This window comes from Temnothorax curvispinosus, unplaced genomic scaffold (assembly GCF_003070985.1).
Source record: "Temnothorax curvispinosus isolate PA1 unplaced genomic scaffold, ASM307098v1 QBEX01003684.1, whole genome shotgun sequence".
In the NCBI taxonomy this organism is placed as follows: domain Eukaryota; kingdom Metazoa; phylum Arthropoda; class Insecta; order Hymenoptera; family Formicidae; genus Temnothorax; species Temnothorax curvispinosus.
The window spans coordinates 17,307-36,024 of record NW_020213464.1 but is presented as its reverse complement, the minus strand read 5'-3'; the positions used below and the strand labels follow the sequence as shown (position 1 = coordinate 36,024).

The following is an 18,718-nucleotide window of genomic DNA, read 5'->3' as shown; positions in this document are numbered from 1 at the left end:
AAGCCGCGGCCGCAGCTAATTAAAACGCGAGATGCTAATCGCGCCCCGAAGAACGAGACCGTGTCTCCGCCAATTAACGAGCGAGCGAGAGCGGTTTTTTTTTTAGACGCGAGCTAAATCGCGTCGTGTGGGGTCCTCCCGATACGATCTGTCTAAAAAAAATCGGTTGTCGTTGGTCCCGAGCTTCCTTCCATGCACCGCCACTTTTCGCGTTTCAGCGATCCGTTCTTTCATAACAATTTCTTTTCTTTTTATGTGACTCGCATCTCATCGGAATGAAGCCTTCTCTTCCGAAGATATTAAATTTCGACGCGTATATTTTGATAGCTCTGAGAACTTTTGGAATCGAATCTTTCCTGTACGAGTCCTCTCATTCTCCATGCGTCGCAGAGAGGCGAAATAATCACGCGAACCTGAAATACGTGCGCTCGCCGGAGGAGAACTCGCTAACGGGAGGGACCGCGTGGACGATCCTTCCGTGAAATTCCTTTAAGAACCTCGCGCGCGGCGGACCGGCCGATTACAAGGTTACCGAGTCATCGGGACGGAGGTTTCTCAGGCCGTTGGCGCTGGCCATAAATTATACGCCCCTGGTTTTGAGGGAGAGAGAGAGACGAATTAGAAGAATCTGGCCAAGACGATTTTTTTTTAATGCGCGAACGAGGTAAAAGTAAAACGGCGGTCTAAACGAAATTCTCTTGAACAATCACTGAAGAATGTAAATATCGAGCAAGTTTATACCTTGCGACATACTTGATTGTACATCAAATAATTGTAAATATTTAAATATGGAAGGAGAGGAAATGAAGCAGAAGTTTTTGTTAACATTTTAATATCTTCATCGCGAACTGTTATTTTGTGATAAGATTTGCTTCAGATACCGATGAGAAATTTAATGTTTGAAATGAAATACGTCAACCTTCTTTCTCGTATTTAACGCAACGCAGCTTCATGTAAACTCTCTGAAGAGGTTCTTGAGTTACTTTATTTTATGTTCACTTTACAAATCATAAACTCTTCACTGTTAAACATTAAAGAATGAAATTTAAACCAATACCTTGAGCTAGATAACATTTTGTTATTTACATGTTTTAACTACTATGTGCGTCGAAATTTATTATTTTAATACAAAACAATATTATTTTGACTTTATTGGAATAGTTAAATTACTACATATTGAATAAGGACAGTGGCGACCTATAGGAATGATTAAAAATGAATTGAGTATAATTTGACGCTATGAATTTAAGTGAATTCAATTTTTTCTCAGATGGGAGTTTAATCTCAGGACCTATTTATAAAATTGCTCGCGTCTCTAGAGAATCGTTAACGTCGGTCAATAATCTCCCACGACGATACGGAAACGGTCCGTCGGCCGTAACAATGACCGTGAAAAGTCACGCTGAAGAGTCACGAGAGCGCCTTGAAGACGCCAGGCAGGAAGCGCCGCGGAGGATGTGCCGCGGCACGTCTCTCCGGCAGGAAGACAAGTGTGACACAATACGAGCGACTCGTGTTTTCGTCTTTCAATGCCGCGCAGCGAGAGGTAGATAGCTTCTGGCTCGTCCTCCGCTCCATAATAAATGCGAGTCCACGCGAGTTCACGAACTCGCGTGGAACTCGCTCCATGCCGTTCGGAGCACGCGCGGAGCAGCACGCCGAAAAGTGTGCTGTGCGCGACTTTCTCCGCTCGCCGGCCAACGGTTTTTCGGTTGGAGGTGCGCGATTGGAGGTCAAGCGAGCCGGCTCGAGACAGATCGGGGGATCGGTACAGTTATCCGCCTTTGTGTTCGCTCCGATCGAGGCGAGATCGGCCGCCTCGATCTCGGCCGCCGATCGGAGTCGCCGCGCCGCGCGAACCGGAGCCGAGCCGATAATACGTCGCGCGAGCGCGATGAAACCGGTGAGGAACCGGTAAACGGAGTCCTGATATCGCGTGATATCGCGACGACGCATCTCCCCGATGACCGCGACGAGAGCGGTTCGCCGGATGACGTCACGCTCCTCGGTGTATGTCGCGCCGGTGTTCCGCTGGCCGATGAATGGAGAACGCACTTTCTCCGAACACACGTTACGTACCGCCGACTGCATTTGTTGCGCCGCTGCAACAGCTGCGGACGACGGGACGCGCTCGCATTGTTTTGCTCGCGAAACGACCCGGCACCATATGCGTTCCCTCCCGCTCGGGGCCGACGTGCTACATGCATGCGTGCCTGCGTGCGTGCGTGCGTGCGGAACGTACAAAGACGGCCAGGTGTCGGGCGTCGAGTGACTTCCCGTCAACGGCGTCGACGAGGTAATCACGATATCCTACGAACTTGGATTCCTCGTCTCTGAGTAACTCTGGCGAACTGATCAACGATCTCATCTTTTAGTTTTTCTTAAATCTCTCTCGAAGAGCAAATCGCGCGCTTCACAACCAAGTCGTGGCAAATTTATAGCAAGCTCACATATGAGTGAACTTCACGCTTGAAAGATACGAATTCGGGACGGCTCGAGAGTAGGTGAACCTCTTGGATCGACTTTAAGTCCACCCGAACCACTCATCTTGGAGTTCTCTTGCCGTTCATTCGGAGCGGACGTTAGCTGTCGCGAAGTCGGGTCTTTACCTTCGCGAATTCCTCCTGGCTGGCCTCCGCGCTATCTCAGGACGATCCTGGCGCATCTGTACGAACGCGCGCGGAATTTTACATCGCTCCCGATGACGCACTCCGCAACGGCGCGGCCGAATTTCACCTGGCCGCGCGCTACGCGCGGCATTCCGCGCGTTCCCGCGGTCCTCTCTCGGACCCCTCGGGGGTTCGGTGAGCCTCGACGGTCCCCGACCAGCTTTACCGAGGCGTTGCGAGCTCGATCACGCGAGCGCGTTGCATCTCGGCCAGGTAATACACACACGCACGCACATGCGGAAGGAGAGGAAATTTCGGAGAACTTGAAGACACTCGCGCGCCGCGACAACGGTGCTCCTCGGCGCCGCGAAGAAGATATTCGAGGGAGAGAGAGAAAGAGAGAGAGAGAGAGAAAGAGGAAGAGAGAGAAAGAAAAAGAAAGACTTGACGAGGTGCCGCGGAATACCAACGGACTTAGGCCACGGACTGACTCCGACTGGTCGGTGAACACTCGGTTCGTTCGCTGCCGAGCCACCAGCGAAACGGTGCATGGAAGGGAGAACGTTGCCGTCCAGGCACGGATTTTCAAAGGCCGGAGCTCGATTTCTTCGCGACATCGCTGTCGCGTTACTGCTTGGCTGTAATTGCGATCGCGCGACAATGAAGAAGCTCACTCGTCATCATCGGGCTTGGGAGCGGTTCTTAAAATCCTGTAGAATAGAAAGCTGGGCACTTCGTCTTCCGAATTTCTGGAGATACGCTCTATCTCTGAACGTGTGAACAGCGTAAAAGACTTAACTTTCTGCTAAAACTATCATCGCGTGTATCGTTATTGCAACGAACGCAAGAAGTTATTATTATTCTTTTTTACAATACGCAAGAGAAAATCGAATTATTATAATGAAATACAGAAGCAACTTACAAAATCGAGACGTAACAAAAAATTGTAAGAATAAATAATGAGATAAATTTTACGCAAGATTTATAAGAAATAAATTATAAAATTGAAAAAGAGAGAAGAGAGAGAGTAAAAAAGTTGTTATTATTATTATTACTATTCTTTTTACAACACGCAGAAGAAAATCAATTAAATTATTATAATAAAATACAGGAACAACTTGACAAAATCGAGGCATAGCAAAAAATTATAAGAATAAATAATAAGATAAAATTTACACAAGATTTATGAGAAGTAAATTATAAAAGTGAGAGAAGACAGACAGGATTAAAACTATATTAACCCTAGACAGACTCACTTATTTTTCTCATGCGTGAATGACTCACTGGGGTAATACGTTACCCCAAACTTGTACCGCGCGTATAATATTTCCAGAATGTTCTTAGAAAACTTTATAATAGATAATTTTGTTTGTTGTTTAATAGGGAAGACGATAGTAGTCATCAATTTGCGGTAGTAAAAAAAAAAACAGTAAAAAAATTTCGAAAAACAAAACAAAGAACCAAAAATTTGGCTGAAATGATGCGAATTTGAATTTCGCGTGGGGTAACGTATTACCCCAGTGAGTCTGTCTAGGGTTAAATAAATTACTTCAAATTATTTGACATCGCTGAACATTTTCTTCTCACAATCCACAGTCGCGAAATAATCCATTTGCGCGCTATTTAGGTGTTAATCGGCAAGTTCAGCCCTGCATCAAGACGGCAAGCGGGGAGAAGGAAGAAAGTAAGAAAAGCAGGGGCGAAAGAAAGAAAGAGACGCAAAGTCTGCCTCACGTGCAATTGTATGCGTGCGCGTGTGTGTCGTACGTTTATACGCGGTCCATCGTGCCCAGATGGAAACAGGTAGGGCCACCGATGGCACCGCCGGCCGTACGTAATCCAATGCAAACGTGAGCGGAACGTGTCCCTTTTCTCAGACGCAACGCGAAACGTTCGCGATTCCAGTCAGCTGACTTCTATTTAATTCTTTAAGTTCCTCGTACTGTCCTTCACGTTTCGAGAAATATTGTCAGGAATTCTTATATCTTGATTTTAAAGAGATCTTCAACGTAATTTCGTCAAGTTAACGCCACTCTCCTCCTATCTGATTAATTGAGGATATTATAGATAAAAGATATGACGATGTCCTGGAACACTGTGCGTATTTCCGCGTATCGTCACCCTCATTCGGCGACACGCGAGCTATCGTTGCCGTTGGAATGTTATCAATACTGGTTACTCGTTCTTGATCTTGTCACGATAATGCGCGCCGCGGGAATGGCGATTGTCCTAGAAAACGAGATTCTACAGGTCGGCGCCTGGCCTCTCCGAGCGGAGTGGGTTGTGCAATAGTCGTTCAACGACTTCGTCGAGGTCTTCTTGCTCTCCCTCGCTTTTTACGGAAACCACCTTCGGTAATTCTCATTCGACCGCTCGGAGGCAGTGCCTCCCTCAATCACTTAAATCGGAAGTCCGCATAGCCGGATAGAAAATAGAAAGGAATGTGCGAGATCAAACGAGTGTTTTGTGCGCAAAAGGAAAGGAGTTTGCAATTTATTTTCGTCGCATCTAATATCCTTCGTATTCGTCACCTTTGTTGCGCCTAAAATATCGTACCTGTAACTTTGGTTTCCTCGCATCGCGAAGACATCGCGAAACGTGCAGTGTTTCCGATTCCTTTGCGAGCCGCGATGAAATTAATCCCTCCTTTCTCCTCCTTTGCCCTCCCCCCATTGATTTATTAACTCGGTTACCTTAGAGACTTGCTTTATCAGTTCACCGGTATGATTGTTGCTCACTATCGAGACTTAAAGTCGATGAGCTAAACCTTCCTAATCTAAAATATGTTTTCGGTAAGTTATGTTAAAAGTTTCTCATCAATCAATGGAAGATTTACTCACTCCGGAGCATTTGTCTAAAGTCAAGACAATAGAACGCTATAAAAAAAAAATAAAAAATATCAGAAGTCTCAAGTGATTAGAAATCAACACATCAAAAAGAGCACAGAGCCACAACAGAGCGTTCACAAAAACTAAAATTTTATCTGCATTGTTTTAATAACGAATTTAACACGCCTCGAGTCAGTTCGCTTTTTCGAGAATCTACATTGCAGCTATCTGTCGAAGTCGACGGCGAAAGCGAACGTAAATCTAACTCACGTCGATCTAAGTCTCCCCTAATTTTCTGTTTACCGAGTTTACACGTTAAGAGTTATAAATTATTGATCGCGGCGCGGCGTACCGTTCACTTAATCGTTATCGAATCAGTTTGATCGCGTTGCTCCGTGACTCCAATTAAAATCAAAGTCGGACGCGACGAGGAATGACGACGATGCGATCGTCGACGCCGAAGGTGTATGTACACTGTCAACGGTATCCGGGTCGTACGCGAAATATTGGCTCGCACGTCGCAATGACGAATCCTCTTCGTTGTCGACTGCAAGATAACGATAAAACGGGACAAAGGTGCACGAGCACCTGGATCTCGCGCGATTGATCGATCGTGCCCGCACGTGTGCTCCGCGAAACCAGAACAAAGTTTGCGATCGACGTATCTCTGGTATTGGATACATTGTAATGCGATATACGCTAGTATCTTTGATACAGACCGTTCTATTTCGATAAAAAACGGATTCCTCTACGGGACGCATGGTAAAGAAATTCAACAAAAAAAAAGTGAAAATTATTAGAATCTGCTGAACACGAAAAATGTATAGAGAGAATGTAATGGATTTTGTTAAAACATTTAGATTATAACTTGAGGCTTCGCAGAAATAAGGAGGAAATAATCCTGATTACGAAAATGAGAAAGAGTGAAATACCATGGATAAATATGTGAACTAACAGATGATAGTACGAAAAAATTCGTATGGAAACCAGACGGGTTAAATTGAAAGAGAAACGTTTCAGTCTGAGAAGAATATACGTAAGAAAGTTGTTAAATTCTATAATATGTAATAATTAAAGATTGTTTGCAAGTTATTTGTAATTAATATTTCACATGCACCCAATTATTGCAATATGTGGAATGATATTGCGGAGATATTGCAGAATCGTGATTTCCAGACGCCATGATTTTCTCTTTAAAATCCAGCTCTTCATAGAAAAACACGGAAAGCTACGCATTATCGTTGCGATGTAACGCGCAAATGTCTATTGTTTCGCGATAAACGCAAGGCAAATTATCCAGATAACCGGGTATTGTGTTATTGCCAACGTTAATAAACACTTGGTAGCGCCGCAAAATTCCGGTTTTGCGCGAATACGAGCGTCCTGTCGGGCGATTACGTCACTTCTTATCACGGGTATCTCGGTAGCTTATTCTTATCGTCGGTTCCTTTTGCACGGGAAAAATACCTGAGTAAATCCAAGCATTTCTCGCGAGAATCCTAAATATGAATGCGAAATGTTTATCTTTCAGATTTTTGATAACTCCTTCGCCCTCTTCGTTGAAACGAAGAATCTTCAGAAACGTCAAGCGTGCGATTTCAATGAAAATCAGGATTGAATTTAAAATTAGATGATTTAGATTCAACTTGGAATTAATTTTCACTGACAGACCTTAAGAGATTTATCTTGTAAAGTTACATTCTTCGTTTTGTTTCATTTGACGGTTCGGTTAACGATAAAAACGCGCTGGCGAACGCGGCGGGTTAACCGACAAACCAATTTTACTATTTTTCAGCGAATATAATCCAGTAACGTCCGTTCCACGGTCGGCATGCCAGCGCGACAAGATTTTTGCACACTGCTTAATTACTTATTACCTTTGTTAGTTCTCTCGTGGTGGACCGTAAAGTTTACGCGCGCGATGCGAGCGTAAATACTCATGATCCATACCGGATAGGGATCCAATACCGGCATTAGACGTATCAATACCCAGCTCCAAGGTAAACGATCGATGCCGAAAAAAACGTAAAGTACTTTCGGCATCGTTTACTTTTACCTCCGATATTACGTAAGCATCGTTTACTTTAACTCCGATATTGCGCGGGTATCTATACGAACATCGAGTAGTACTGATGCTTTCAAGAAGATTGAACAATCTTAAATTGACAGAAACGTCGATTATCTAAATTAAGTGCCCTGAACTAAATTGAAAGATCGATGCGTTAAATTTAATCGAACATTACGCCGCACCGTCTCGGGATGCGGGTGCACGTACGTATGACCCGCGTGCGAGGCAGGTGCGCGACGAGGGTACCGCAACTTCATGGTGCGGGTTCTCTCACGTCGTCCCCGTGATCTTCCGATTAACAGCCAGGGTACATCGACTTCTCTCGATTGCCCGTCTCTCCCCTCCTCAAATGTATTTCCGTGGAAATCGATCGGTTACAGAGCACTTCGTGAGATTGGTGTCACGCGGAGAACATTACGAAGCTCCTTTCTATTTTTATGTCAACTGCTATCAACTGCTGGCGGAACGTTTCAGACTTCAAATCAATTAGCGACCGGATAGTAGAAGGGAGAGGAGAACCGCTGGCCGCTCGCGCACCTTTTAAGCCTTCGTAAAACAATGCCACGTGTGTGTGTCACACCGAGTGACATATGGCAGCCAATGGCGAAGAGTTACGAAAAAAACCGCAGAGGATCGATATACAACGCTGAGATAAGACCGATAGGTATGTTACGGCTCGTTGTTAACAGCGAATGTGACATACTGTCTCTCCCTGTCTTTTTCTAAAACGTTAACTGTAAATAAAATCCGAAAGATCGACGGCAACGCTTCACGATTGTGATTTGTTGCACGTCTGCGCGTTATATTGTAAGTACTGGAAGAATCAAATTAAATAAAAGAACGTGTCGTATTTTCTTTTATACTTCCGCGAAAGTGTCTTAGCTTGACATTTAGGATGTCGTAGACAGCGCGATATTTCCGGGACGTTCTATCTCCGGGATATATTTCTAGGACAGATGACAGACTCTTCCTCGAGGAAAATCGTCCCCCGGTTCCGGCGAACGGTTCTCTGCGTACATGAGAAAACAATTCTGAGAATATATCGCGGTAGAACGACGACAACGGCGACGGCGTAACGCGCACAAATGCGATAAAGTTGTCGCTACCAAACGTTAATGATCGTGTCGCTGTTATCTTATCAGCGCGCGGAATTTCTCCGCACTTTAAAGCCGGCTACGAAAGTGCCGACGAAAGTAGAACGTGCACATTTCGGGTATATACGGATCGTCGCGGATCAGTTATCCGAAAGAACCGTCTCCGTTGCATATTTTCGCAAAGTTGCTGGCCGCTTTGACGCCCGTTCTCCCGCAAATAATTTCGCCGACAAAAGACGGCAGAATCGCCGAAAGTATAATAGCTAAAAAAGCAACTGCTTTTAAAACTTCACACACGAAGGATGGGCTATTATAGCGATCTGAAGGAGTTATTTTCATCCTAGCGTCAATATCAAGGATCGACGTCAGCGTTTAACGTCAAGGGGCGACAATATTGAGACAAAACTCAGCGGTTCTTAACGTATCGATTAATCTACTCACGATTGCGCGATTTAACAATTCGACACTCCGCAGTTGGACAGTCAAACTGTCGAACTTTCGCCCCATATATCGGTCGAACAGAGAAAACTGGCCGGGCACATTTTTGTCGCGCATCGCATGCTCTATCGCCTGCATTCCGCTCTAATTGTTGCTCTCCCTTTATCGCCGATACGTTTGTATCCGCGATCGTATTCGAAAGTGCGGATAGTAAACCTAATCGCGAGATACAACAGTGCGTCCGAGGAATTCGAGATGAAGATTAAACCTATCCGCGCGCGTATCTCGAAAGGAAATCTATCATTTATCGTTAAAAAAAAAATTACGTCTTGATTTATAAAATATTGTGCTTGAAAAAATAAATTAAATAATTCCCGAATCATTGCCGGATCATTAAAACGGCGAAAGAATCTCTCGGTATATATATATCTTCACACTTCATCGCTTCTCTACTCCGCTCCAGATTGCATGTCCGACGGCTCTAATGATGAGTAGCGCGAACTTCTGTGCGGTCCCTCGATCCTTTGAATCATTTCCTCCCGTGCCGTTTCCACCCCTTCGCTCGCTTTCTTGCTCCCGATCTCGCGATCGCGATCAATAGAGATAGCAACACGAGATGCGCGACACGGATAACAAACACGCGGCGGGACGCGCATGCGATATTACGTTTGAAAAGTGAGCACACGTGTCCAATGTGTAATGGGCCCCGCGTGAGTTGCCTTCGGGGTGAGTTGCCGGGGCCGTCTTCTTGTTCTCAATGCTTCTTGTTCACGACAACCTCCCGCTGCAAGCCACTCGTCGGTGTGGCTTCCCAGAGTTATTACGATTATATTACTACGGACGAGGCTACTCGATTCACTCGCTCGTAAAGCTCGCACGTGATAGAAATTCCTAGCGCACGATAGAAATTCATCGCTATACTCATCTTCACGCGGTCTTTAAGTTCCTCTATACGGAAGGCCCCAATTATTGAAGAAAATCAAATGAGTCCAAAGTGCTCTCTTATATATTTATCTGTCCCTATCTATTTTTATTTTTCTTATACGTTTCATACTTTTTATACTCACTTATTTACTTGCTTTTATCTTATTTATTTTCATATACATATGTGTTTTCGCGGTGTGTATATGCATTGAACATATATTTCCATATATTTCAAATCTCCCAACGAATTATTATAATGAACACGTATCGAGAGTGTGATTTAATATTTTCTATACATTTTGTTGAGTTTTGAACATAGAGGCGTAAAATATATCGATCCATCGAAAGAATCGATTTCGTTTTATGACTTGGCAGGTGTATGAATAAACTCGTTACGTATCAACGGATGCAATTATGTCAATAACGATCGCTAAGGAACACGGCTCCAATCAGCGACGGAAGTTAAGCGATGTCTTGGTCATTGTTCCATTACTTCTTCTTCCTCCTCTTCTTAATTTTTTTCCCCCCGGTGCTCATGTCCCTTCCTTTCCTTTATGAGCTTCGCTACGTAACAGGTTTGCACTGGTGTTGCGAATGTTTATTACGAGAGATCATGCATGCGTACATTACTATCATTCATGGCAACAGACTTCCTGGTGCCTCCCGTCGTAAACGTACGACTTCTTTTTCAAGCTCTAGAAACGCGTTTCATTCGAGCGAAATGCGAGCGATGACTAAAGAGAAAATATCAAGAAGGACTAATACAGGCATCGCAGTCGCGGAATGTATGATAAAAGTTATCAACTGTAGTTTCTGTATTTTAATCAATACGCAATAAAATTCAAATTTTCAACGCGTACGTGTATATGCATGAGATTGTCGTATTACGATTATTAAATTATAAAATTTACCATTAAATTCTCTTTGGTTCTCTCGTAAACTATCGTAATTTGAAATCGCGAGGTGCACAATCCCCAGCAAGGTTCGAGCATCTTTCGGAATGCATTATGCTGCAACACTCGGGAGAGGATTGAAACCGCGAGTTACAATAACTCGCGTTTCTTTCTCCGCTCGCGAAGTACCGCGAGGTCTTCCCCATTGTACGCAGCGAGACAATGGACAGATATTATACGGGAGGGAAGAGCCGTATAGCAGAGAAAGGTGGCGACTCTCCGGGATAAGAGGAAGAGGAAATCACGAGAAGAAAAACTTCACGGTCTAGGCCGTGGCAGCCTCCGGCTGTCCATTAGATCGAGCGTGTGTGATAGCTCCGGCTACGATTGTTACGCTCTGGCGTGGCATCGCGCGTAAAAGCGCGCGGCATTTCGCGGGGGAGGATGATCGCGCGTATCACGATCGATCGCGCATCCTCGCGCGACTCCAGAGATGCTGACGGAAGGACCCGCGAGACGCTGAAGTTGACGGTGGGAGATGCGAGATTCATCGGGACGCGCGATGGAGTGGCGCGAGGTAACGCGGGACAGCCAATGCATGATCCGCTGAAAATGTACAATATGCCTCGACATGAATAAGGCTTTGTACGCGAAATATACGTCGAGTCCTGTAACAATAGATCTTAATTTTTATCGATAACTTCCGCAGCCAATTGAAAAGTCCTCCGTCATTTCTTAACGTAATATTCGAAACGATTTTTTTAATAAAATAATTTTATCTTAGCAATAAATAATATTATCGAATTTATCGCTCCTTTTAATAATCACTAATTTGAGTGTGTTTGACTCTTCTATCTATTATTCTTCCTTGACATAGCCACGCGCAAAACTGTGGAGAAATTTCTCTCAACGCGCAATTACGCGGCGAAAAACCACGCGGACCGAAGAGCGCGCGAAACGTTGTTATTTCTCGGGCAATTACGGCACGAAGAAAAGTTCCCGAAAATTATATACATTCCCGGCGATTAAACAGTACTCTGATTTCACCGATTGCGACTCCCGGGGTCCCGGGACGAAACGCTCGTTCGGCCCAGATCTTGTAATTCTCGCTTAGCACGCACACGTCCGCGTCCGCTTTCCTCGTGCGAGAAAATGATCGGCCTTGAACTCTCTCGCGCCGACCTTGAGTCGAGGAGGCAGGGGCCCCATCGATCATCGGCACGCAGCCCGGGCTCGCGCGGGTCCCGCACAAATTACTTAATTGATATCCAGCCGATTCGAGACGGTCTGAGTTCGCGGGCGCATCGCGAGCCTATTATGGCGGATTTGCACGCTTCCCCTCGTCCCCGGTTGCCCGATCGGGCGAATCGTCCGTGGCGAAAGAAAAGCGAATCGGATATAAACGCTCGGGCAAAAACGATCCCGATGAAATTTCCGAGCCGGGAAAAAGATCCGAGACCCGCGCGGCGCGCGCAATCCTCGTACGTCCGAGGGAGATCTCCGCCATTAAAATTTGATCCGCGGCGCGGCGGGACACCCCGTACGAACGTTATGCGGAACGGCTTACAATTATGTTATTACACACAGATTGGTATTGTGGGGTAATTGTAGTTCTCAAACGGCAGGAGGTCTCATAATTCCGCTTTCGCGATTTTTTTTTCAGCGACCAGCGTCGAGCAGTTTACCCCTGAACGAGAACTCGCTCATCCATTAGCCGTCGGTTAACATTTATTCTTGTTGCAGATTCGCTTTCACTCTCGGCTTTTTGTTCCTCCGCGGCTTCTATATCCTCTCGCTGATGCGCTTAAACAGAACAAAAAAAAAAAAAGAAGCTCGTTCGCCCAACGCGCTCACGTGACACGCTCGCGTCAAGCTTGAACCGTGCAAATTCGCTTTCACGCGCTTTTCCACTCCGGCTATTACGCCCTGCTTTGTATCCCCTGCTCCTCGACGCCCGATTAATTCTCTATGTCTTTGTTTTATATATCTTTCGCTGCCATAATCTTCTGCAATTGCACCGGCCAGCTGAACCGGATAATTAACTAATCTTCTTTCGACGCGATCGGCGATCGGGCTATTTTAATTATATTGTCACGCAAGATCGCGCTTTTGCGCCGCTCCATGACACGACAGCGGAGTGGAAAGGAATTCACGTTAACTCCTTCACTCCCAGCGTCCTCGGTCATGCGTGTAATCATTTTTTTTTTCACCTAAAATACGGAGATGTTATAAAATAAATTTCTCTCTTCAGTTAGACGTTACGGTTAATTTACACGAAAATTCTTCAAAATTCTTGATTGTGTCCGCGATTGCGCGGATCGCGTCAAAGGGATAACTCTCATTGTCAGATTTCTCTCCCGATACGAGATACCCACGGATTCGAGACGAGACGCAGAGAACGACTCGGAGCTCGGAGTACGCTCGTCCCGAAAGACGCGGGCCGCGTCTGATCGGCGTCGGACATGCGCGGGTATCACGCAGCCGCGTTGTCCGTTGGCCAAGTCCGACGGCGCGAGGTGAGAGACACGCCAAAGTCACGTAAGCACGACCGCGTCCGGTACAGACTGCGATGCCACGCGTCTATCCGGAGAGCAGAATGTACGCACGTGGCACGTGCGCCGCGCCGCGCCGGTCCGCGCCGTCCCGCGCTGCTGACGCGCGCGGTCTCGCGGTACACGCGGCTTGCGCACTCGAAGCTGATTGCGACGCCCCGGTGGAATTGGACAGGGAAAAAGCACGTGTAACCGAATCGTGTCTCGCGGTCGTAGAGATATCAAATTTCTTATCTGATACATTAAATCCCCTATCGTTGTATTACATGTATACTTAGATGTACGTAAGTTGTTCGTAAGAGAAGAGATTCGTTCCCTTGACCCGAATATTGGAGGTCATATTTAACACAAACGATAAGATATGCTATTATACGTACAGGTTTTACACGAAAATACAAGTACACGGTGTTTTTTGATAAAATTGAGAATTTATATCGACACCGAAATGTGTTGACCGAGATGGATGAGGTATATTAAAAGCAGATACCGAATCGTTCAGATAAATTCTGAGCCGCCAATTAAATTTAAGATGAAAAAGAAACGGATAAGGGCAAAAAATATAAACCCGGCGCGACAGCCTACGATAAAATTGTGTATAAATTTGTTTTTCTCGCGTCTCTTATCAATTTCTTTAACCGCGGTGCGAGTTTTTATCTTCTTTCGGAATTTTTTAAAAAGAATACACTTTATCAATTCGCTTCCTGAACGTAATTAAAAATTTTAACTCAGTTAATTAATGATGCTAATTAACGACGTCGTTCGTTTTAGGATACTTTACCGTTACGTCACGTAAGTAATGAAAATATCGCGCGAGGGCAATGACTGTTCACGGCAAACGCAGTGAAATGCACCTGATATGATAGTTTTCCTCTTTCACGCGACAAAAACGCCAACGGCCTGCTGTATACTCGCCGTTTTTGCCTCGCGGTGAAATTCCAACATCGATAGTCATCTTACACGTTGTTCACGGCTAATTTTATAGCTCCTCGCGGAATGAGCGCAAGATAGGACGAAAGAATGATCTCGCTTGTTCATCATCGAAGAAATCGCATCGCGGCTCGCATAATCGGCAAGTCAAACGGTCAGGTTCACAGTTGACCATAGGATTTTCTCCACCTCTATCTCTCTTTTCTTCTCCTCGCAAATTTCAGCAATATGAACAAAAAAAATTATAGTCTCACTATGTACGTGTACCACTGCACGTTATTTCTCTCGCTTTATCGAAAAAAAAAAAAAAATATGCTGTCGCTTCCTAAAGAAACTTTTCCCCTTTTTTGCGGAATGGAATAAATTAGATGGAAATATGCTGTGCTTATCACACCATGGCCAACAAAACAGATTCACTCTCCGCACCGTCGTCTAATTACGCTTGTAATTGCATTACACGCAAGCGTGCCTTTGAGTTAATTAGCCGGCGCATTTTCCGGCGGCTGGAAAACTGATCTGTTATTTCGAGATACGATCTTTGTTAATTAAATTAAACCAGGAGAATTAAATCTTGTTAAATTGAAACTATGTAGATATCTCTTAAAGACCTTAAACTTGAAAGTCTTTGTTGCGCCCGCGCGCGCGCGACGATACCTCTGCTAATTGCGGGCAATTAACGAATGCACTTTCCGGCTCGATTTACTTTTGATTTCGTCAGCGCGTTCGCGCGCGTGTGATTACCATGTAAACTTCTCTCTTCGCCGAGCGAGAGAATTAACGAGCGTGCACGGGGACGCGTTTCGACGCGACGCATCGCGACGCGATGGCACGAGGCGCATAAATCTTGATAAGGCTAAAATGAGAAGCTAACGGTACGCGCGAATGATTAGCACACTAACCAACATCGAGGGGAGTCGGAGACGGAGACTCTCTCGACTGCGCTTATCCGATCGTAGAGGCAGCATTCTTAAGCCCCGTATTTACGATCGCCCCTTTCCGCTGAAGAAACTCGGCTGAAACCAGTCCCGAGACATGATACGCTTTAATAAATAAATCCCGAGAGTCAATTTGATATTCGTTACGTTATACATAATCGCTATTATATACGATTCGATTGAGGAGACTCGGATATATTTGTTATACATGAATCTCACATCAAAAAGTGTGTCGTGAGATGCTCGGAATTGAAGTTCAGTTTCTCACAATCAGTCAAGTGTGCTCTTAGTTGATCACCATCAGTCAAAATGAGACTATTGAACTGTCCTTGTTTCGAGAAATTTCGTAAAAAAAAAATTACTTAGTCGGTCCATTTACAAGTAAAATGCTTATAAATATAATAGAGTATATAAAGATATACTTTTATCTGATTTATATTCGATACTCCTTCGCTATTGTGAAAAACTGATATTACGATTTTTAAGTAATAATTGACGAAAAATATAATAGTAAAGGCTCATAAGATTAGAAATCAATCAAAGAAGGATGGAGCGTGGAGCCGTAACAAGGTGTTGGTATTCATATATTCTATACTTCCGTAAACAATTCGTTAACAATTCGTTAATTCTTTACGGAAGTAGAGAATACATGAACACCAACACCTTATTACGGCTCCACGCTCCATCCTTCTTTGATTGACGAAAAATATGTATTTTTTTCTATTAATATTAGTTTCTATCATTTATATTTAAAAAATTAATATGAAAATGTCGCGTTGGAGCAGCATTCAACTTGCATCAGCTGTTAGATACAACGGTTTTGTTCGGACAAATTCCTCTTATGTCCATAAATCGAATATGTGAGAAACAACGGTCGGGTCGCCGAGGCAAATTTCGAACCCGTTAGGATAATTTCCTTTTCTACGATTCCAGGAGTTACTCATCCGGGAAGACGCGTCACGCGTGAACGGTAAGCATAAATCATCATGACGTTCCTTAACGCCGTCAAGTGATCTCTTACTCAGGAGTCCGGGACGCAAACGTGAGAATCGGAACGCGTCCACGACGGAAAAACTTCGCGGTCCAGATAATCAGAAGTATCCAGCATAATAAATCTGGTTCAGCGAATTTTCAAGTTGTCCGTCAGCACATTCGCGATTATAATCATTCGCGAATCATTCGCGATGTGCAATCGTTCGATTTCTCTTTACTCCAGTATAGCTGTCACGCGTTTCGTGAGCTATCAAATCCGAAATTAATCGTCGCGATAAAACGCCCGGCGTCTGTCATTGATTTCTCTCCATCGCTTACGGCGATAAAAATAAATATCATTGCAAATTTATCAGACCGCATAAATCTGCAATCTAAAAATCCCGCTGTCGCGACTCACTTAGTTTCACATATTCGTGAAACTGTATCTGTATCGCTGTATTACATTTTAATATGGTTAATGAGACAAATGATTGATTGTTATTATATTACCGAGGCGCATATTGAGATTTCAACACTCGCTGGGATTTCGCAGCACAATTTTAACGCCTAGAATCGAGTCCAATTAAAATCAGATCTACATCAGACTGATTTCCGCGATTGCAGGCTCCAGCTCGACTCTATAGGTAGAACAGAAAATTACAACAAAGTCAAAATGATGGCAAAATGATCTAGAAATCGTCATTTTGACTTTATTGCGACTTGCTGTTCGACCTGGGACGTGAACGGAAAAGGCTACAAAAGACTACTCCTTGGTTTCGCGCGCCGACTCATCACGGCTGCGCTCATTACTGTCGTCGGGCTGCGCGAGGAGGCAGGTGACACGACGTGGCGCGGCGTCGCGTTGGCGGCGTGCGTGGAGAGCGCGTATGCGCGTCCGCGTTACGCGATTTGCGCAAACGTCTTGATCGCGGCTCTATCAGGCGAGCATAAGCGGCAGAAGCAGGCAGAAGCCAGCGCGTCCCGTCGCGTCCCGACCCGCGTCGCGTCGCTTCGACTAGAGACTCGTGATCCGCGCCGTCCGCGTCCGCGACGTCCGCGTGCCGCGTGCGTGTCGGACACGCGCGGGTGCGCACACCACGCGAGGAGCGTGGTGTATCGCCCACGGCGGATCCTCGCACCGGGAAAACTGCAACGCGACGCCGGTTACCTTCGCGTTACGCCGCGATGATCGATACGTTCCTCAACCAGGTCTTCTCTTTCTAGTCTCTCTCTCTCTCTGTGCCTCTGAATTATCATGCCCGTGAATTCTTACAATAATTATGACGAGTCAAAATTCTACATTCTGTCTTTCGTCACGCGTTACGTAAGCGATACGAGTAACAATGACTCGCAAACGAGCGCGTGTCACGGAGTAATATATTGAGATTCAACGTCGGAACGATGCCAATGGTGCAATATTAAAGCGCTGGAAATCTATATTCCAGCGTTTGCGTGATAAAATATTTAGCACGTTGACTCTGCGCCTTGTGCGCAGCATTGAAATATTTAAATTAATACGAAACTGGATCTCTGAGAGAGAGAAACACCTTTCCCCGCAAGACCTATACGTTTCTTTAAGGCTTATATACAAATAATATTTCGACAACTTTCAATAAAGTGGAAAATATAAATTACAAGCTGTGATTAAAAATAATCTTTGTTGACTAGGGGATAAATTTACCATTCAGGCATCGATAGTTAAAAATATATGAAGAAATTATAATAAACGTTATAACTTGGCGCAGTGATTTTTTTCATCAATAACGTCTTAACTTTGCGTCTTGGTAAATAACTCGGATTTTCTGTTTGCTCGCGAGTTGATAAAACGATCGAGTAATACGCGACGCCGGAATCGGCTATTGTGAGAGGCGTTTTGTGCGGCGCAACGTGCTTGAAAAATGCGCGTCGACGGTAAGATCCTGAAACGGCCCTGAACTCGATACTTACACGGAACGCGCGCGCGAACGATTTCGTTGCTATTATAATGCCATTACCGCCGCTGTTGTTGCGTTAAAGCGTTGCGCAAATAACGCGCGGCGATAAATTAATGTCATCAGGGATGTAGGAGATTTTCGAGCTTTCCCGCGAGCAGTGCATTTTGCAAAAAACTTGCTACGCGCATGCTGCCCTGTTACGTGTGTAACAATGTACCAACAATTGTAACTCCCCACGGGCAGCCCGCCCCCTCGCGTGTGCGTGCGGGTTGAAAATATCGTTAAATAGTCGCGCGAACGCAACGTGGAGAGAGCTGCAGGGAGAATTTCTCGCGTTCAGAAAGATCTGCCATTATACACGTGACAGTTAAGAAACAAACGACCAAGCTCGTTCGCTGCGTATCACAAATAAAACTGTAAAAATAAGAAAATCGATGCAACAGTATATAAAAATTATGAAGTCATTTGGTATCGATGTTGTTTTGCAATCTACCTGATAATATTTTGTCGCGTATGGGAATTAAAATTAAGTCGCAATGAGACA

The 18,718-nt window shown here is 44.9% G+C and overlaps 1 protein-coding gene across 5 annotated transcripts in view; it reads right to left on the bottom strand.

Moving 5' to 3' along the window:
- Positions 1 to 18,718, bottom strand: part of LOC112452807 — a 33,950-nt gene that overhangs the window by 4,929 nt on the left and 10,303 nt on the right. The window contains exon 1 of one of the 5 annotated variants that reach the window (XM_025013207.1): positions 5,166 to 5,898. The exons of 2 other annotated variants lie outside the window; for them this stretch is intronic. In XM_025013207.1, the coding sequence (XP_024868975.1) occupies positions 5,166 to 5,282 (117 nt within the window). In that variant the 5' untranslated portion in view covers positions 5,283 to 5,898. Of the gene's footprint in view, positions 1 to 2,079; positions 2,107 to 2,609; positions 3,115 to 5,165; positions 5,899 to 18,718 lie in introns of those variants that run through there. 2 more of the 5 variants (XM_025013211.1, XM_025013210.1) reach the window with 2 other exon arrangements.